This window comes from Somniosus microcephalus, chromosome 5 (assembly GCF_052327205.1).
Source record: "Somniosus microcephalus isolate GS21.2 chromosome 5, FLI_Smic_1.0, whole genome shotgun sequence".
Lineage (NCBI taxonomy): Eukaryota > Metazoa > Chordata > Chondrichthyes > Squaliformes > Somniosidae > Somniosus > Somniosus microcephalus.
Window position 1 is genome coordinate 128,304,488 of NC_140991.1, and position 21,251 is coordinate 128,325,738.

Below are 21,251 nucleotides of genomic sequence, written 5' to 3' on the forward strand. Positions count from 1 at the left end.
AGTGGGGTAACATTAGCTACCCGCCAATCCATGGGTACTGTTCCAGATTCCATCAAATGTTGGAAGATGATCAGAAATGCATCTACTATTTCTAGGGCCACTTCCTTAAGTACCCTAGGATGTAGATTATCAGGCCCTGGGGATTTATCGGCCTTCAATCCCATCAATTTCCTTAACACCATTTCCCTACAAATACTGATTTCTATCAGTTCCTCTCTTTCATCAGACCCTATGTTCCCCGACATTTCTGGGAGGTTATTTGTGTCCTCCTTTGTGAAGACAGCACCAAAATATGTATTTAATTGGTCTGCCATTTCTTTGTTCCCCATTATAAATTCCCCTGATTCTGACTGCAAGGGACCTACGCTTGACTCACCAATCTTTTTCTCTTCACATATCTATAAAAGATTTTACAGTCAGTTTTTATGTTCCCTGAAAGCTTACTCTCATATTCTATTTTCCCTTTCTTAATTAATCCCTTTGTCCTCCTTTGTTGAATCCTAAACTGCTCCCAATCCTCTGGATTACTGCTTTTTCTGGCCAATTTATATGTCCTCTCCTTGGATCTTATGCTATCCCTAATTTCCCTCGTTAGCCACGGTTGAGTCACCTTTTTTGTTTTAGTTTTATGCCAAACTGGGATGAACAAATTCTGTAGTTCATCCATGCGGTCTTTGAATGTTTGCCATTGCCTATCCACCTTTAACCCTTTGAGTGACATTCCCCAATCAATCCTACCCAATTCGCGCCTCAGACCATCGTAGTTTCCTTTATTTAAATTCAGGACGCTAGTCTGAGTCAACTACTTCATTCTCCATCTTAATGAAGAATTCGATCATATTATGATCGCTCCGACCCAAGGGGCATCGTACAACAAGATTGCTAATTAATCCTTTCTCGTTACATAATACCCAGTCTAAGATGGCCTGATCTCTGGTTGGTTCCTCGACATATTGGTCCAGGGAACCATCCCGTAAACACTCCAGGAATTCGTCCTCCACAGTATTGTTACTAATTTGGTTAGCCCAATCTATCTATATATAGATTAAAGTCACCCATGATGACCGCTGTGCCCTTTTTGCACGCTTCTCTAATTTCCCTTTTAATGCCATCCCCAACCTCCGTATTACTGTTTGGAGGTCTATATACCACTCCCACGAACGTTTTCTGCCCCTTGGTATTTCTCAGTTCTACCTATACAGATTCCACATCATCAGAGATAATATCCTTCCTTACAACTGTGTTAATCCCTTCTTTAATCAGCAATGCTACCCCACCTCCCTTTCCTTTTTGCCTATCTTTCCTGAATATTGAATACCCCTGGATGTTGAGTGTAATGTATGTAATGTATATATACCTTATTAAGGGAGAGAACTGCTTTTTACAGCTCCTGTATACTGTAGTACTGGCAGTGACCACACCTGTATATAAACCCTGAGTAGTGATCTGTACAGTTAGTTCCAGAGTAACCCTCATTCAGTAAACACCTGTTGAATCGTTCCCTGCAGTCTGTTGTCTGATTATTGAAGGACACAACATTAAGATACACGGACATAACATTGGCGACAACGCAGATTCGAACCTACCTGCAACTCTGCATCACCTCCCAGGGATTCGCTCCTTGAGGACAGTGGAAGGTCGAGTCCAGAAGCACGGGCGTCGACCACGGGCAACTGCCCAGTCATCCAGCGGAGATTTGAGCATCGCAGGGGACGCTGTCGAGAGCCAGGCTTGGCTTTCCAGTCACGGTGGTCCAGCGAAACGGGTTGGCAACAGGTACTGCGCAGATCCTTCCCGGACAACTGCGGACTAGAGCCCGACCGAGCGGCACAGAAAAAGGCCGAGCAGGGGAGAGAGGACAGAGCGCAGCCGGTGTTCAGGACCGAGCGGCGTCAACGGGGGGGGAGAGACGAGAGAGAGCAGAGCGCAGCCGGTGGTCAAGGGCCGAGCAGCGTCAACGGGGGAGAGAGGCGCGCAGGAAAACGCGAGGCGCTGCCATTGCCACGAGGACTGCAGAGAGCGGCGTTGGCAGCAGCGCACGAAACCCACAGGGTGTCGCCATTTGCCACGAGGACCGTCGAGAGCGGCGTTGGCAGCAGCGCGGGAGACGCCATTTTAAGCCGCAGCGGGGAAGAATGGAAAGCGCGGGAGACGCCATTTTAAGCCAGTCTAACCACACCCAAAAATGCCGAAGAGTGGCAGTATCACAGCGTTCGACAATGAAGTCGAAGATTGGACGACATATGTCGAACGCACAGAAATATACTGCAAGGCGAATGAAGTGCCAGATGACAAGAAAGCGCTGGTATTGTTGAATTCAATGGGTGCAAAAACGTATGGCTTACTACGAAACCTAGTAACCCCAGAGAAGCCAGTAGAAAAGGATTTTGAAAACATAGTGTCTATCCTACAGAACCACTTAAACCCCACACCGCTGCTGATAGCAGAAAGATTTAAGTTTCACAAAAGGAACCAGCATAAAGATGAAAGTAATGCTGAGTATTTAACGGAACTGCGCAAGCTATCGAAACACTGCCAGTTTGGAACGGGACTAGCAGATACTTTAAGGGACAAGTTTGTGTGTGGGCTTCAAAGTGAAGGAACCCAGAAACGGCTTCTATCAGAAAAGGATCTTACGCTGGACAAGGCTTTCAGCATTGCAGTATCACACGAAGCAGCAGCACGGGGCGCTGCAAAGATACAACGGAGACCGCAAGAATATGGCACAAATGAAATGTCATACGGAACAGTGAAGTGCTATCGCTGCGGCAGAACAACACACGACCATAATGATTGCTGGTTCAAGGACAAAGTGTGCAGTATGGAAAAGTAGGACACATAGCAAGAGTCTGCAGGTCGGGAAAGAAACCAGCAGCAAGAAATCTCCACAGGAGAAATACAAGAAGGTACGTAAGGTGACGGAGAGTAGTTCAGACGAACAGAAGAGTGATACAGGCTCCGGAAGCAAGGGGCTGGGTTGTCTGAAACGACATAATGCGAGCAAAACGGAGGATCACCAAACTATCTGGGTCACGCGCAAGATAGCTGGAGCCCAAGTGAAAATGGAATTGGACACAGGATCAGCCCTAACAGTCATAAACCGAAGGGACTACAAGCGGCTATTCTCACATATACCCTTGAGAGATACAAAGATTGTCTTGAAGACGTACACAGGCAAAAAGTCTACCCCAAAGGAAAAATAAGGGTGAACGTTATATATAACGGCAAGGAAACACCAAAAATGGACCTATATGTATTGCCAGATGGAGGACCACCACTACTAGGATGTGAATGGATCCGGAAGATACAGCTAGATTGGCATTCCATACAGGCACTGATGTGGCTGACAAAAAGGATGACGTCGTCACACCTGGGCGACTGTCAAAGATCCTAACTGACGGGAAAGAAGTGTTCCAGCAAGGACTCGGAACACTAAAAGGCATGACAGCGATGATTAAAATTGAAGAAAACGCAAGCCCAAAATTTTTTAAGGCCAGACCGGTACCTTATGCGATCCGCCCAGCCGTCGAAACAGAGCTGGAGAGTCTGGAACGTTCAGGTGTACTGTCCAAGGTAGACTGGAGCGAGTGGGCTACACCCATCGTCCCTGTGATGAAAAAGTCGTTGAGCAGCACGCCTGGGGAACCAAGGAAGGTTCGCATCTGTGGGGACTTTAAGGTGACAGTGAACCCGGTCCTTCACACCGTACAATATCCACTTCCGCGGATTGAAGATATTTTCGCCTCGCTATCTGGAGGGAAACGCTTCACTAAGATTGATCTGGCCCAGGCGTATCTGCAAATGGAGGTAGAAGAAGCATCAAAAAAAACTCACAATCAACACCCATAAAGGTCTCTACCAATACAACCGGCTGGTATTCGGGGTAGCATCAGCTCCGGCTATTTGGCAGAGGGCAATGGAACAAGTCCTGCAAGGGATCCCAGGGACCCAGTGTTATTTGGGCGACATCCTGGCCACGGGCGAAAATGACAGTGATCACCTTGCCAACCTGGAGCAGGTGCTCACTAGATTGCAGGAATATGGGCTCCGAGCTAACCGCCCCAAATGCGAGTTTTTTAGAAAACAGATCTCGTATTGTGGCCACGTTATCGATAAAGAGGGGTTACATAAGTCCTCAGAGAAGATTGAGGCAGTAGTCAAGGCTCCAGCACCGGAAAATGTGTCACAACTGAGGTCGTTCCTCGGGCTGGTAAACTACTACCATAAGTTCTTGCCAAATTTGTCTACAATACTACACCCACTGAACACCCTACTGCAAACTGGGGTGCCATGGAAGTGGAGTGACTAATGTAGACGAGCTTTCCAGAAGAGCAAAACACTAATCACATCGAAAGAGGTATTGGCCCATTACAACCCGGCATTACCAATTCGGTTGGCATGTGATGCGTCACCCTACGGCATTGGAGCGGTGCTGTCGCACAAATTCTCGGACGGCTCAGAGAGGCCAATAGCCTTTGTGTCACGATCACTAACCTCAGCCGAGCGTAACTACGCCCAGATTGACAGGGAGGCCCTCAGCCTAGTGTGGGGAGTGAAAAAGTTCAATCACTATCTGCACAGGCAGAAGTTCACGTTGCTGACTGACCACCAACCACTTGTCTCCATCTTTAATCCAAAGAAGGGCGTTCCGGTGATGACTGCGCAACGGCTACAAAGATGGTCCCTTTTTCTAGGGGCGCACCAATATGAAATCGAGTATAAGGGCACGAAACAGCATGGAAACGCTGATGGGCTATCACGCCTGCCACTGCCTACTGTGGAGGAAGCACCAGCAGTGGATCCTGTCGAAATATTTCATTCGACTATAATTGAATGCTTGCCAGTAACTAACGCTGGTATAGAGGAGACCCGAAATGACCCGACACTGTCTCGGGTATATGATTTGACGGTGAAGGGATGGCCAGCACATGGCGACTCACTGTTGCCAGCATTCTCATCCAGAAGAGAACAGCTGTCAGTATGCCAGGGGAGCTTGATGGGTGGAATTACCACTCGGGATCCACACAAGTTAAGGGAGAGAGTGCTCAATGAGCTTCACGAAGGTCATCTGGGAGGGGTGAAAATGAAAAGCCTTGCTAGGGCTTATGTGTGGTGGCCGGGGATCGATCAGCAAATCGAGGACCTGACAAAGAGCTGCTCAGGATGCCAGAAGGTCCAAAATGCACCACCACATGCCCCTCTACACCCATGGGAGTGGCCCTCATCTCCATGGCAACGGGTGCATATTGATTTTGCTGGTCCATTCATGGAATCAATGTTTTTAACAGCCGTGAATGCGCACTCGAAATGGCCTGAGGTGATCAAAATGTCCTCCACCACCACGGAGAAAACTATTGCAGTCCTACGGACCATTTTTGCCAGGAACGGATTGCCAGAGCAGATTTGCTCTGATAACGGACCAGTTTGTGTCCGAAGAGTTTCAAAGATTTATGAAAAGGAATGGCATACGGCATTTCACATCCGCCCCGTATCATCCAGCCACAAATGGATTGGCTGAGAGGTTTGTACAAACCTTTAAAAAAGCAGTAAAGGCCATGTGCGATGACGGCATTCCACTTCAGCATAAGGCGGACAATTTCCTGTTAGCCTACAGAAATGCGACACATGCAGTCACCAACCAGGCCCCGGCCATGATGTTCTTTAACAGAAGGTTGAGATCTCATCTGGATTTGCTCAGACCAAATGTACGAAGAGCTGTTGAGAGTAAGCAATTCCAGCACATTAATGAGAAGCCGACAAGGAGCTTCAATGTAGGGCAACCAGTCTTGGCCCGCGACTACCGAACAGAGAAATGGCAACCAGGAACGATATGCACACGGCAGGGGCCACTAATGTACACAGTGAATGTTGGGGAGAACATTGTGAGACACCATGCTGACCAGATCCTAGAGTCACAGGAACGAGTCAACCCCATGTCTCGGCCATGCATACCTGGTGAGGAACCCGGCGTACAGGTCGCATCTACCTCAAACAATAGCATTGGAAGTTGATGAATCAACTGACGACAGGGTGCTAGAATCGCCTCCGCACCAAGAGCAAGACACTCGGGAAAGGCGTTATCCAGAAAGAATCAGGAAGCCTCCCCAGAGACTGAATATATGAATGGACTATTTTCATATAACATTGTATATTAAAAATGTTAATTGTTAAATGAGTATTATGGTACTGCTAATCTAAAAGGGGAGGAATTGTAATGTATGTAATGTATATCTTATTAAGGGAGAGAGCTACTTTTTACAGCTCCTGTATACTATAGTACCGGCAGTGACCACACCTGTATATAAACCCTGAGTAGTGATCTGTACAATTAGTTCTAGAGTAACCCTCATTCAGTAAACACCTGTTGAATCGTTCCCTGCAGTCTGATTATTGAAGGACACAACATTAAGATACACGGACATAACAATGAGTTCCCAGCCTTTGCCACCCTGGAGCCATGTTTCCGTAATCCCAATCAAATCATATTCGTTTACCTCTATTTGCGCAGCTAATTCATCCACCTTATTACGAATGCTCCTCGCATTAAGACACAAAGCCTTCAGGCTTGTTTTTTTAACGCTCTTAGACCTATTAGAATTATTATTTACTGTGGCCATGTTTGATTTAAACCGTTGATTTCTCTGACTGCCACTTTTGTTTTTCTCCTTCCTATCTTTTGCTTTTATCCTTGTTTCCCTTTCCTCTATCCCCCTGCTCAGGTTCCCAACCCCCTTCCATTTTAGTTTAAACCCTCCCCCAGAGCACCAGCAAACACTCCCCCTAGGACATCGGTCCCAGCCCTGCCCAGGTGCAAAACGTCCGGTTTGAACTGGTCCCACCTCCCCCAGAACCGGTTCCAATGTCCCAGGAATTTGAATCCCTCCCCCTGGCACCATTCCTCTAGCCACGTATTCATCTGAAATATTCTTCTATTTCTACTCTGACTAGCACGTGGCACTGGTAGCAATCCTGAGATTACTACCTTTGAGGTCCTATTTTTTAATTTACCTCCTAACTCCCTATATTCAGCTATTAGGACCTCATCCCGTTTCTTTACCTATATCGTTGGTACCTATATGCACCACGACAATTGGCTGTTCACCCTCCTCTTCCAAGATGTTCTGCAGCCGCTCTGAGACATCCTTGACCCTTGCACGAAGGAGGTAACACACCATCCTGGAGTCTCGTTTGCGGCCACAGAAACACCTATCTATTCCCCTTACAATAGAACCCCCTATTACTACAGCTCTACCCCTCTTTTTCCTCCTGTCCTGTGCAGCAGAGCCACCCCTGGTGCCAGGAAGTTGGCTGCTGCTGCCTTTCCCTGGTAAGCCATCCCCCTTCAGCCTCATTTCCTAATTTTAAAATGTGCAATGTTCACATTATTGGCACCCTGGCTTTTTTTGATATTACAAGTATGCAAACATATTTGGCAATTTGTTTTGCTACCAATGAATTAAAATGATCAAATGTCACTGCCTAACTTTTAAGTCACATAAAATAATCATTTTTGTTAGGAGCATTTTTATGAATTATTTAAAATATAGTTAAGTACTGATACATACCCCGTTAATAATTGGTTAGAACATTACCGCGTTGGTCCAGCCCCCAAAGATACACAACGCTGTAACCAGTTACCTCACCCAAACTCGCACATCTCCTTCGCCTATCAGATTAATTTTTACTCACCCTTGCAGTTACTTCGTGCGGCCTGTGATGGAGATTATTTATGAAGCGACTGTGCGATATTCCAATCACGACTTCGGTGATTACTGATAACCGCGACGACCGGATAATTGGCGCTTTCCACGATCGAAGCTTCTTCCGAGGCGAAGTCTTCGTTTTCGTCAAAATATGATTTCCGGCGGGGCGGCTACATCACTTCCCACATCAAGGCAGAAGTCCCGGATGTATGGTGGTGACGATAATTTTGCTTGTAGAGGGGAGTAAATTAAATCTCGCTTTATTACCGCAATTACTACTTCCTGAAATATTATCTCACCCAGGGCAATTTAGTTTTTAACTACAGCGTTCGAGGCCGGTATAACTTTTTCCTCAGTGTTATCCCACTTTTCGATGCCTTGATTGTTGCGTCAGGATTGGGCGCGTGATTTTCTGTTGCTAAGGAAGTGATGTGCCTCCACCGGAAGGTTTTGCGAGAACGGGTGTCCGTTGTAATCGAACGTTTCGTTTATTTGCGCGAGGAGATTTGAAATTTTCGGTAACTGCAGGATCAATCCGCTTATTGCGGGATCGGGGAAGTGGGAATGAATATCGCGCGTTTATTGTGGACGCTTCTGGCGTTGGTGTTTTTGTTATAAGGTCGACGATACTTAACAGGGCCTGTGTGTGATTAAAAAGCCTGATTCACGGACGATCCCGTTTATTGTTTGTATCGCGTATTTGTAACTTTGAGATCTTGAAATGTGTGACGAATGTCGTTTTCTTTAATTTGCTACAGAGTTCACGTCAGAATGATGGGCGACGTATATCGGCGACAAGATCAGGCGAACCGTGAGATTAAAAATCTGGTTTCGGCCAACGTTTTCTTTTGTAAGGTGCGCATTTATGTACGGCAGAGTTCAAACGCGCAGATTTCTTGGGCGAGCTTTCCTCCCGTGTTCTCAAGTTGCAGCGCGAGGAAAGTCCGCCATTTTCAAGCGGGCAACTAAACAAGAGAATCAGACAAAATGGCGGCTGCTGTTTCCTTTTGCGAATTTCAAAAGAACTTGGATTACCTTTTTTAAATTGATGTACACCTGGCTTTGAGTCGCGCATCTGCCCAATCTCAACTTTTCCAATGTTGTCCTTGATGGTATCCCAATCGCCACTCTCTTTATCATCTCCAAGTTGTCCAAAACTGCCACCTGTGTTCGCTTCCTCATCAACAATAACTTTTTATTTATATAGCGCCTTTAACGTAGTAAAACGTTGAATGGCGCTGCCTCCTCCGAACAGATCAGATTCAAAATATTTGTCCTCTTCTACAGATTTAAGTACTGGCTCACCCCACCCTATCTCTACAATCGTCTCCAACCTTATCTTTTTTCCTGTATATCCCTTTTCCCACTCCAATTATTTCAGTGCTGCTGTTTCAAAGCCCGTTCCTTCACCGTATCACGATATTACTTATGGACAAGAGAGGCCATTCAGCCCAAGTTAACTAATCTAGAAAGAGACTGCAGTCGCTCCCACCATTGCTGCACTTAATTTATTCTTGCTGTCTTCAGTAGAGAACAGGATGCTGGCAATGTAAAGGAGGAGGTAGTGTGGATACTAAATTGGCTGAGTGACAGAAAGCGCAGAGCAGTGGTGAACGGTTGATTTTCAGATTGGAGGGAAGTACACAGTGTTGTTCCCCAGGGGTCAGTATTCGGGCCGCTGCTGGACCTGGGTATACAGGGCATAATTTCAAAGTTTGCAGATGACATGAAACTCGGAAATGTGGTTAGCAATGGGGAGGATAGTAACAGACTTCAGGAAGATATAGACTGGTGAAATGGGCAGGTACATGGCAGATGCAATTTAATGCAGAGAAGTGTGAAATGATGCTTTTTTGGTAGGAAGACTAGGGAGAGGCAATATAAACTAAATTATACAATTTTAAAGGGAGTGCTGGAACAGAGACCTGGGGAAGGTGGCAAGACAAGTTGCGAAGAATATTAAATCATGGGATCCTTGGCTTTATTAATACAGGTAGAGTGCAAAAGCAAGGAAGTTATGCTAAACCTTTATAAAGCACTAGTTAGGCATCAGTTGGGAGTATTGTGTTCAATTCTGGGCACCACACTTTAGAAGGATGTCAAGACCTTGGAGAGGGTGCAGAAGAGATTTACTAGAATGGCACAAGGGATGAGGGCCTTCAGTTATTTGGAGAGACTGGAGAAGTTGGGATTGTTCTCCTTTAGAGCAGAGAAAGTTTAAGACGGGATTTGAAAGGTGTTCAAAATCATGAGTGGTTTTGATGTACTGAATAAAGAGAAACTGTTTCCAGTGGCAGAAGGGTTGGTAACCAGAGGACACAGATTTAAGGTGATTGGTAAAAGAACCAGAGGCGACATGAGGGAAGAAAATTTTTACACAGCAAGTTGTTTAGTGATCTGAAATGCACTGCCTGAAAGGGTGGTAGACGGCGATTCAATAGTAACTTTGAAAAGGCAGTTGGATAAATACTTGTACGGCGAAAAAATTACATGGATATGGGGAAAGAGCAGGGGAGTGGGACTAATTGGATAGCTCAAAGTTGGCACAGGTACGATGGGATGGATTGTCGCCTTGTGTGCTGTTTCATTCTGTGATTAAATAATTCCATGGTTGACTTGTATATTCTACTGTTTTAGTTACGTAGCTCAATTATTTTATTATCTTTAGTGTTCAGGACAGATTGAACAGGGTGGTGCTGTATTTTTCTAGAAAAGAGGAAAGGCTGAGAAGGAAATACTTGCATTTATATTGTGCCTTTCAGGACCACTGGATGTCTCAAAGTGCTTTACAGCCAATGAAGTACTCTTGGAGTGTAGTCACTCCAAAAAAAACAGGGCAACCAAGTTGTGCACAGCAAGCTCCCACAAACAGCAATGTGATAATGACCAGATAATCTGTTCTTGTTTTGTTGATTGAGGGCTAAATATTGTCCAGGACACCGCGGATAACGCCCCTGCTTGTCTTCGAAATTGTGTTATGGGATCTTTTATGCCCACCTGAGAGCAGACGGGGCCTCGGTTTAATGTCTCATCCGAAAGACTGCACCTCCGACAGTGCAGCACTCTCTCGGCACTGCACTGGAGTGTCAGCCTAGATTTTGTGCTCAAGTCCTTGGAGTGAATCTTCTGATGCAGAGGCAACAGTGCCACCCACTGAGCCACAGCTGACACTCTAAAGAGAGGTGACCTGATAGAGGTCTTTAAAAGTATGAAGGGGTTCAATAGGGAAGATGTAGAGAAAATGTTTCCATATGTGGGGTATCCAAAATTACATGCCATAATTTGAGAGTCACTAATTAAGGAATGAGGCATTTAAGAGAAACCTCCTTACTCAAGCGAATGGTGTGCATGTGGAATTTGCTACTAATGGAGTGGTTGAGGTGACTAGCATAGATGAATGTAAGGGGAAGCTGTATAATTATGAGGGGGAAAGGAATAGAAGGTTATGTTAATAGTGAGATGAAGGTGGGGGGGGGTGGTGGCTCGTGTGTAGCATAAACACTGGCATGGACCTGTTGGGCTGAATGGCCTGTTTCTGTGCTGTAAAATTCTTTGTAATTGGGTGGACATGTTGAGCAGCAAATCTTAAGACTCCTCGGTCTCTCGACTTCATCCTTGGCAGTTTCAACACTGCCAGTAAAGTACAAGCATTGCCTATTTTTTACTTCTTACGTGCAGTACTTTAGACATGTTTGTATTAAACTTATCTGCTCTTTTGCCAACTTGCAGCTTTTTTAACTCGATCTGTAATTTTTGTCTGCCTTTCTTTGATTCCACTGCTCCTTCTGGTTTGGGTTTGTCTGCAAATTGAAAATTTGCACTGAGTTTCTGAATCCACCAATTGAATTCAAGACGTTAATCTAAATTAGAAAATGTAGTGAACCCACCACCAAGCTCTTGGGCACCCCATTCTATTCTCCCTACACCAATATTATCATTCCAACAAGTATGTATTTCTGTTACTCTTCAGCCAATTTCTTGTTCATTCCAATTTTTACCCTGAATCCCCATGGCGTTGAGCTTCACAGGACGGGAGGAAAAAGAGTGGGAGAGCTATAGTGATGGGGATTCCATTGTAAGGGGAACAGATAGGCGTTTCTGCGGCCACAAGCGAGACTCCAGGATGGTGTGTTGCCTCCCTGGTGCAAGGGCCAAGGATGTCTCGGAGCGGCTGCTGAACATTTTGGAAGAGGAGGGTGAAGAGCCAGTTGTCGTGGTGCATATAGGTATCAACGATATAGGTAAAAAACCGGCATGAGGTCCTAAAAGCTGAATATAGGGAGTTGGGAGGTAAATTTAAAAAATAGGACCTCCAAGGTAGTAATCTTAGGATTGCTACCAGTGCCATGTGCAAGTCAGAGTGGAAATAGAAGGATATTTCACATGACTACGTGGCTAGAGGAATGGTGCCAGGGGGAGGGATTCAAATTCCTGGGACATTGGAACCGGTTCTGGGGGAGGTGGGACCAGTACAAAACGGACGGCTTGCACCTGGGCAGGGCCCGGGACCAATGTCCTGGGGGAGTGTTTGCTAGTGCTCTGGGGGAGGGTTTAAACTAAAATGGCAGGGAGTTGGGAACCTGAGCGGGGAGACAGAGGAAAGGGAAATGAGAATAAAAGCAAAAGACAGGAAGGAGAAAATCAAAAGTGGCAGTCAGAGAAATTAAGGGTTTAAATCAAACATGGCCACAGTAAATAATAATTCTAAGAGCGTTAAAAAAGCAAGCCTGAAGGCTTTGTGTCTTAATGCGAGGAGCATTCGTAATAAGGTGGATGAATTGGCTGCGCAAATAGAGGTAAACGAATATGATATGGTTGGGATTATGGAAACATTACTCCAGTGTGGCCAAGGCTGGGAACTCAACATCCAGGGGTATTCAATATTCAGGAAAGATAGGCGAAAAGGAGGTGGGGTAGCATTGTTGGGTAAAGAGGGGGTTAACACAGTTGTAAGGAAGGATATTAGCTCTGATGATGTGGAATCTCTATGGGTAGAACTGAGAAATACCATGGGGCAGAAAACGTTAGTGGGATGGTATATAGACCTCCAAATAGTAATGCGGAGGTCGGGGATGGCATTAAAAGGGAAATTAGAGAAGCGTGCAATAAGGGCACAGCAGTTATCATGGGTGACTTTAATCTACATATAGATTGGGCTAACCAAATTAGTAACAATACTGTGGAGCAGGAATTCCTGGAATGTAATCGGGAATGGTTTCCTGGACCAATATGTCGAGAAACCAACTAGAGATCAGGCCATCTTAGACTGGGTATTATGTAATGAGAAAGGATTAATTAGCAATCTTGTTGTGCGAGGCCCCTTGGGTCGGAGCGATCATAATATGATAGAATTCTTCATTAAGATGGAGAGTGAAGTAGTTGACTCAGACTAGGGTCTTGATGAATGAATATAAATAAAGGAAACTACGATGGTCTGAGGCGCGAGTTGGGTAGGATTGATTGGGGAATGGCACGCAAAGGGTTGACTGTGGATAGGCACTGGCAAACATTCAAAGATCGCATGGATGAACTACAGAATTTGTTCATCCCAGTTTGGCATAAAAATATAAAACAAAAAAAGTGACTCAACTGTGCCTAACAAGGGAAATTAGGTATAGCATAAGATCCAAGGAGAGGACATATAATTTGGCCAGGAAAAGCAGTAAACCTGAGCATTGAGAGCAGTTTAGGATTCAACAGAGGACAAAGGGATTTATTAAGAGGGGGGAAATAAAGTAGAGTAAGCTTGCAGGGAACATAAAAACTGACTGTAAAAGCTTTTATAGATATGTGAAGAGAAAAAGATTGGTGAAGTCAAGCGTAGGTCCCTTGCAGTCAGAATCGGGGGAATTTATAATGGGGAACAAAGAAATGGCAGACCAATTAACTACATACTTTGGTTCTGTCTTCACAAAGGAGGACACAAATAACCTCCCAGAGATGTCGGGGAACATAGGGTCTAATGAAAGGGAGGAACTGATAGAAATCAGTATTTGCAGGGAAATGGTGTTGGAGAAAGTGACAGGATTGAAGGCCGATAAATCCCCAGGGCCTGATAATCTACATGCTAGGGTACTTAAGGAAGTGGCCCTAAAAATAGTAGATGCATTGCTGGTCATCTTCCAAAATTTTATAGACTTTGGAACAGTACCCATGGATTGGCAGGTAGCTAATGTTACCCCACTGTTCAAAAAAGGTGGTAGAGAGAAAACGGGGAATTACAGACCGGTAAGCCTGACATCGGTAGTGGGGAAAATGCTAGAGTCCATTATAAAAGATGTAATTGCAGAGCACTTGGACAAAGTCAACATGGATTTACAAAAGGTAAATCGTGCTTGACTAATCTACTGGAATTTTTTGAGGATGTAACTGGTAAAATAGATGAGGGAGAGCCAGTGGATGTGGTGTATTTGTACTTTCAAAAGGCTTTCAATAAGGTCCCGCATAAGATTAGCATGTAAAGTTAAGGCACATGGGATTGGGGGCAAGGTATTGACTTGGATAGAGAACTGGTTGGCAGACAGAAAGCAGAGAGTTGGAATAAACGGCTCTTTTTCCGAGTGGCAGGTAGTGACTAGTGTTGGACCCCGGCTATTCACAATGTACATTAATGATCTGGACGAGGGAACTAGATGTAATATCTGCAAGTTTGCAGACGACACAAAGCTGGGTGGGCATGTGTGCTGTGAGGAGGATACCGAGAAACTCCAGGATGATTTGGACAGGATTGGGCAAAAGCATGGCAAATGCAATACAACGTGGATAAATGCGAGGTTATCCACTTTGGTGTCAAAAACAAGAAGGCAGATTATTATCTGAATGGCAATAGATTGGGAGAAGGGGAAGTGCAACGAGACCTGGGTGTCCTTGTGCACCAGTCGCTGAAGGTAAGCATGCAGGTGCAGCAGGTGGTTAAGAAGGCAAATGGTATGTTGGTCTTTGTAGCGAGAGGGTTTGAGTACAGGAACAAGGATGTCTTGCTGCAGTTGTACAGGGCCTTGGTGAGACCACACCTTCAGTATTGTGTGCAGCTTTGGTCGCCTTATCTGAGGAAGGATGTTCTTGCCATGGAAGGAGTGCAACGAAGATTCACCAGGCTGACACCTGGGATGGCAGGAATGACGTATGAGGAGAGATAGGGTCAATTGGGCTTGTACTTGCTGGAGTTTAGAAGAATGAGAGGGGATCTCATTGAAACTTATAAAATTCTAACAGGACTAGACAGACTAGATGCAGGAAGGATGTTCCCAATGGTCGGGGAGTCCAGAACCAGGGGTGACCGTCTGAGGATAAGCGGTAAGCCATTTAGGACAGAGATGAGGAGGAATTTCTTCACCCAGAGAGTGGTGACCCTGTGGAATTCTCTACCACAGAAGGCAGTAGAGGCCAATTCATTAAATATATTCAAGAAGGAGTTGGATATGTTTCTTAAGACTAAAGGGATCAAGGGGTATGGGGAGAAAGCAGGGGCAGGGTACTGAATTTGGATGATCAGCCATGATCGCATTGAATGGCCTACTCCTGCTCCTATCTTCTATGTTTCAACATTTATCAAACGCTTTTCTTGTATATCCCTCTGCCTTTCTCCTTTTTTTTCTGGTCTTCAAAAACTTTCTTAAAACGCGTCTGTGACCAAGCTACTGGTCACCTCTCCTAGCCGCTCTAAAAAGGCTCTGAAACTTTTCCTTTTTACTTCTGTGAAATGCCTTGAGATGTATTTCTGCTTGAATGGTGCTATATGAATACAGGTTTTTGTTACTAGCTTCCAGTGGGGATCTAAGGTGCCAGTTGCCTTAGCCAAGTATTGTGTTCTCAAGCTATTAATACCTTGACGTTAGAACACGTAAACAGCCCATTTGGCCCAACCAGTCCATCTTGGTGTTTACCCTCCATGCGAGCAAGGAGTTCTAATCACATTTACCCACTTTGTTCCTATATCCCTTCAGCCCCTTTTCCCGTCATCTACCTAACCTCAACTGTTGACACAGTTTCTCCCTCAGCCACTAACCTTGGAAGTGAATTCCACAGCCTCACAACTATGAAGAATCCCTCTGTTCTGAATCAATTGTATTTAATCTTGTATCTTTTTTAGATTTACTTTTTCATTGTAAAAGGCAGTTGGAACTTTGCAGATCATGCTTTTGATTTGAATGTACCATTTTAGATTACAAATGGATGTAAACTCAAGCATGCTTTATGAACGATTAACAAAACAAATCTCTGGCATGTGAAATAGTATGTTTCCACAGAAGCAAATAAGTGTGAAAATTGGTGTTGCATGAAGTTTGAGGAAAAATGAATGTATTTGGAAATGCAGATTGCATGTTAAAATTACAATGATAAATGTTGGGATTAGTGTAACGGTACAAGATTCTTATAATAGACTGAACTGTGCTGATCAGCTATTTTAAATATTGGAAAAAAACTTTTGTTCTCATTAGTTCCCTTTTCTTCAGCCCCCCCCCCCCCCCCCCCCCTGGCCTTCTGAAGGTGTTGGTGCTTTATTGGATTAAGCTCCCCTGTGCACCAGGTGCCCTTCTGTTCCTAACTGAATTTCTGTTTGAGAGTAAATCTAACCAGTGAGTTGTTGGCTATTTGAACATGGGTGCATGTTAGTTGAGTCCAGTCCTGTCCTTGTACATGCACTTTCAGCAGGGAAAGCTCAATAGTGATCAAGAGCAGAGAACACTCATTTCCCTTTCCCCCACCAAAAACTGGGAGTTGTAGCACCCTACTATTGCCCTGGCTAATTCAGCACAGACTGAGAATCAAACGCGAGACCATTCTAGTCTGTATTTAGAGTGCCTTGAAAATGCACTCGTAGATTTTCCCCACTTTGTTTTGATTTAATCAGCAGAATAATGTCTGATACTGAATATTTATAGAACAGCTGTGAGTGTGAAAACTGCAAATTACTGATTTACAGACTCTTAAGAGTTCAAACAGAAAATAGTAATTGGCATCATTCCATTAGCACTACAGATAATAGAATTATGGATTATGACTAATTTCCTACAACTGGCCAATGTAAAGAAATGCTTGGACAAAATGGTACTCCTGTTCACTGCAGCCAGCAAAACATGCATTACTCAATATACTTGATTTGAGTGCTGTGGCTTTCTTGGACAAATCTTTAATTTTTGTATATGTTAAAATGCCACTTTTTTCCCAAAATTTTCTATGGGGATCCCAGCAAATATTAATGTACATCGAGATGTAAAAGTCTGTCTGCTACCCAAGAAAAAGTGTCATCATTGCTGAAAATTTTTTATTCGTATATACAGCAACAAAAATAATGTGCTTGTAAGATTAAAAAACACAGGAAATCTGATTCTCTCGGGATTACAGTTTCAAAACCTATGCTGTAGAACCGTTGTATATTTTTAATGGATCATTAATGCATTTTCCAATGGATAGCACAGTTGTGTATATGTAGCATTTCATGCTTAAATTTCAAATGCTCTACATTTGTATTTTAATTTTAGATCTGTGCTGTTCGTTGTACATCTGAGATGAATCTTAAGATGCATTTCCTTGGGTTGAAACACAAAAAGGTAAGAGCTGCAACTGTAGAAACTTCACCTGAATATATGCAGAAAATGCTTGTGGCTGAGAAACTTAATTTTATATTATAACTAAATTGACTGTCTACAAATTATTTTGACTAAGAAAAGTGGAACTACAGAGCTCACTTATTGTGGTTTGTTTCCTAGCTTTGCTGGACATCCAGTTGACTGAAGGATATTCAGACATACTTACGAGCTTTTAATTTTTGCTCCCTTTGGAGTAAACATGTCTGGTGCTGTAGTACTAAAATACTGGTCTGGAATAATAAATCTAAAATGTAGTACTATTGTAAGCTTGTATGAATAGCACTGTAATGTGCCTCTGCTCATTTATGGCGTAATATTAGAATGGAACACATGTACATGAGTCTTCACTTCATTGTGATATTGCATGTTCCATATAACAGATTTCTGAATCTGTTGTAAGCAAGGTTCAGTTTGTGTTGAGATACTTGCAACATAATGTTGCATCTGCTTCTCTGTACACTTTTTTATTTTATGAGCATATGGTGGTGCGCAAAATCTGCTCCAATAGTATTTGGAGCTATTTGGTGCCAATTTTTTGCTCTGAAGATGAACTAAATGAGTGTTTGCTATTACAAAAATATATTTCAAAGCAACTATATCTAGGTTATCACAGTTTACTGGCCAGTGAGTTACCTAACAACAAGATGAGGACCACATGACCGATTTGTCACTGTCTCTGAGTGATGACCTAATGTGGTCACTGGACTACTAAAACACACTTTTTTTGCTCAGCTCTCATCTGTTGTGTATCTATCTGTTATCAAATTCCTGGAGACTGAACAAAAATGACATGAGACTGTTAACTGCTAACTGTCTACTCTTGGCAGATTAAGAGTGACTAGTTATTTTGTTGTTGAAACTACACAATTCATTGGGGCTTACAAGCTAGTGCACATGATCAAAGTTTTTGAATATTGTTTTGGTAATCGTCATGATACTGGCATTTTTAGTTAAAACACAGATTTTATTTTGGTGGAGCATTGACAGTTTTATCAATGTACTTTGGCTAACAGTTGCATCACTGTGTTGCCGGACATCAATATGTTGGTACTTGGTAGCAATAAACTGATATAATGAATAAAAGTTGCCAAGTTCCAAATTGCATGTTGTGCTTGAGGAAGAAAAAACCCTTGGTCACAGTAGGGTAGATTACTAAAATAGACCTGTCAAGTTTAATGGTTCATGGCAGAAAAGAATATTACCGCCTTTGATTGACGAGCCAAAAGGAACAAATTAACTTGGGATTAGCAGAAGAAGCGGAATCTTTATGTTGTGCCTCCATATAAGAATGTTCTTCAGATCAGATTGTATCTTGCTTTTAATGCAGCTCAACAGATGCAGTGATGTAGACCAGTTCTGCTTAAGTGAAGATTGCGTAGCTGTTTGTTTTGAAAGGAAAGCAACAACTTGAATTTATATAGAGCTTTCAGCGTAGAAAAATATCTTGTACTGAGAAATCAACATGTTGCAACGCTGTTTGTAGAAGCAACTCATTGTTCTTTTAGACATGATGCAACAAGCTTGCAAAACCCATAATAAAATTCTTGAAAATTGTGAACTCACCCACCATGGGTTAAAGTCTCCACACAGACAGCAGAAGCACAGTATGAGTTGTACTTGAGTGGAGCACCATCGTCACGAGGACTGCAAGATTCACAAAGAAGACTCAACCACCACTTTGTATGAGTGGCAATGGATGTAGCCTTGCCAGTGCGTCTGCATCCCGAGAACAAATTTTTAAAAACACAAAGATGAAATAAGACTTGAAATCAAGAGGAGCAGTAAAGCTTCTTGTCATTCAGATATCCCTACGCATTGTAGGAACTTGATTCTGAGAATATCTTTCTGTCCGAATGTCATTGGGACCCCCTTGTAAATAGCCCATGATTTGCATCCTACTGTTTTCTTTTTCAATTTTGAAAAGCTTCTCTTAAGCTCCCAGAATTGCTTTTTTTTAGTTTGTTAAAGTGTATAGTTTGAGATAACTATATAGTTTGTTCCAGGGTCACTTTGATCTGACTTCCAGAGACAAGCCTCTCTGTTTTAAGTGGGTTTTGGGAGACATGTACAGTCTTTCAGTTAAATGCATAGTTCACTAATTTTCATAATCTGTTCTTTTATTGATTACTCCTGAAGGCTTGTAAGGGGCTGATTCTTCCTTGCTATAACTCAAGGGCGGTCACTTTTTTTTAACTAATGTGGTGAATTTGCCTGCTTTGGTGCATAAAATCCACTGTTCTCCAAAATTGTTGAAGTCCTTTGTTCTCATGCCTTCAACGCATCTAGTGTATGTAAAGCAATAAATACCAGAGTTTCTCAAACAAGCCAATGAGGAGGTTTGTTACATCAGTGATGTCTCCAAAAATATAGTCTCCTATCCTATCTTTTTAATTAAAAAAAATCAACCCAGCAGTGCGCATATTTCCCCCCAGTTAGAGTTTGCCTCTCGTTTTGAGGTGGGATCCAGACTAGTCAATTAGAGCAGGGGACCTTGGATGTACCTTTTTAGTCCTGCTGCCATTGTGCTTAAGGTATTAGGAGGGGGGTTGGCAGGGGGAAATAGCTTTAAATGGGTGAACTATTTGTTTTATTGTTCAGGTCCCGGTAAGTAATGTATTCATAGAAAGATAGGAGTAGGCCATTCGGCCCCTCGAGCCTGCACTGCCATTCAATGAGATCATGGCTGATCATCCAAATTCAGTACCCTGTCCCTGCTTTCTCCCCATATCCCTTGATCCCTTTAGCCTTAAGAAATATATCCAACTCCTTCTTGAATATATTTAATGAATTGGCCTCAACTGTCTTCTGTGGTAGAGAATTCCACAGGTTCACCACTCTCTGGGTGAAGAAATTCCTCTTCATCTCAGTCCTAAATGGCTTACCCCTTATCCTTAGACTATGTCCTCTGGTTCTGGACTCCCCCGCCAGCGGGAACAGCCTTCCTGCATCTAATCTGTCTAGTCCTGTTAGAATTTTATAAGTTTCAATGAGAGCCCCTCTCATTCTTCTAAACTCTAGCAAATATAAGCCTAATCGACCCAATCTCTCCTCATACGTCATTCCTGCCATCCCAGGTATCAGTCTGGTGAATCTTCGCTGCACTCCCTCCATGGCAAGAACATCCTTCCTCAGATAAGGTGACCAAAACTGCACACAATACCCAAGGTGTGGTCTCACCAAGGCCCTGTACAACTGCAGCAAGACATCCTTGCTCCTGTACTCAAATCCTCTCGCTACGAAGGCCAACATACCATTTGCCTTCTTAACCGCCTGCTGCACCCGCATGCTTACTTTCAGCGACTGGTGCACAGACACCCAGGTCTCATTTCACTTCCCCTTTTCCCAATCTATTGCCTTTCAGATAATCTGCCTTACTCTTTTTTTGCCGCCAAAGTGGATAACCTCGCATTTATCCACATGACACTGCATCTGTCCAAATCGTACTGGAGTTTCTCTGCATCCTCCTCACAGCACACATACCCACCCAGCTTTGTGTCGTCTGCAAACTTGGAGATATTACATCTAGTTCCCTCGTCTAGGTTATTAATATATATTGTGAATAACTCGGGTCCTAGCACCGATCCCTGTGGTACCCCACTAGTCACTGCCTTCCACTCAGGAAAAAGACCTGTTTATTCCAACTCTTTGCTTGCTGTCTGCCAACCAGTTTTCTATCCAAGTCAGTACCTTACCCCCACTCCCATGCGCTTTAACTTTGCACGCTAGTCTCTTATGCGGGACCTTATCGAAAGCCTTCTGAAAGTCCAAATACACCACATCCACTGGTTCTCCCTTATCTATTTTGCCAGTTACATGCTCAAAAAATTCCAGATTAGTCAAGCACGATTTACCTTTTTGTAAATCCATGTTGACTTTGTCCAATCCTGTCACTGTTTTCCAAGTGCTCTGCTATTACATCTTTTATAATAATGGACTCTAGCATTTTCCCCACTAC

General features: G+C 43.6%; 2 protein-coding genes across 14 annotated transcripts in view; one reads left to right on the forward strand and one right to left on the reverse strand.

Moving 5' to 3' along the window:
• Positions 1-7,822, reverse strand: part of LOC147117313 (uncharacterized) — an 85,773-nt gene extending 77,951 nt beyond the window's left edge. For 6 of the 7 annotated variants that reach the window (XM_085988219.1, XM_085988217.1, XM_085988216.1 and 3 more), the window contains exon 1: positions 7,690-7,822. The gene's annotated coding sequence lies outside the window, so the exon portion shown is untranslated. Of the gene's footprint in view, positions 1-7,565; positions 7,655-7,689 lie in introns of those variants that run through there. The other variant, XM_085988215.1, reaches the window with a different exon arrangement.
• Positions 7,821-21,251, forward strand: part of LOC147117314 (uncharacterized) — a 117,000-nt gene continuing 103,569 nt past the window's right edge. For 3 of the 7 annotated variants that reach the window (XM_085988206.1, XM_085988205.1, XM_085988213.1), the window contains exons 1-3: positions 7,821-7,910; positions 8,462-8,558; positions 17,189-17,257. In XM_085988206.1, coding sequence (XP_085844332.1) covers positions 7,855-7,910; positions 8,462-8,558; positions 17,189-17,257 — 222 coding nt within the window. In that variant the 5' untranslated portion in view covers positions 7,821-7,854. Of the gene's footprint in view, positions 7,941-8,128; positions 8,222-8,459; positions 8,559-17,188; positions 17,258-21,251 lie in introns of those variants that run through there. The other 4 variants (XM_085988208.1, XM_085988207.1, XM_085988209.1 and 1 more) reach the window with 4 other exon arrangements.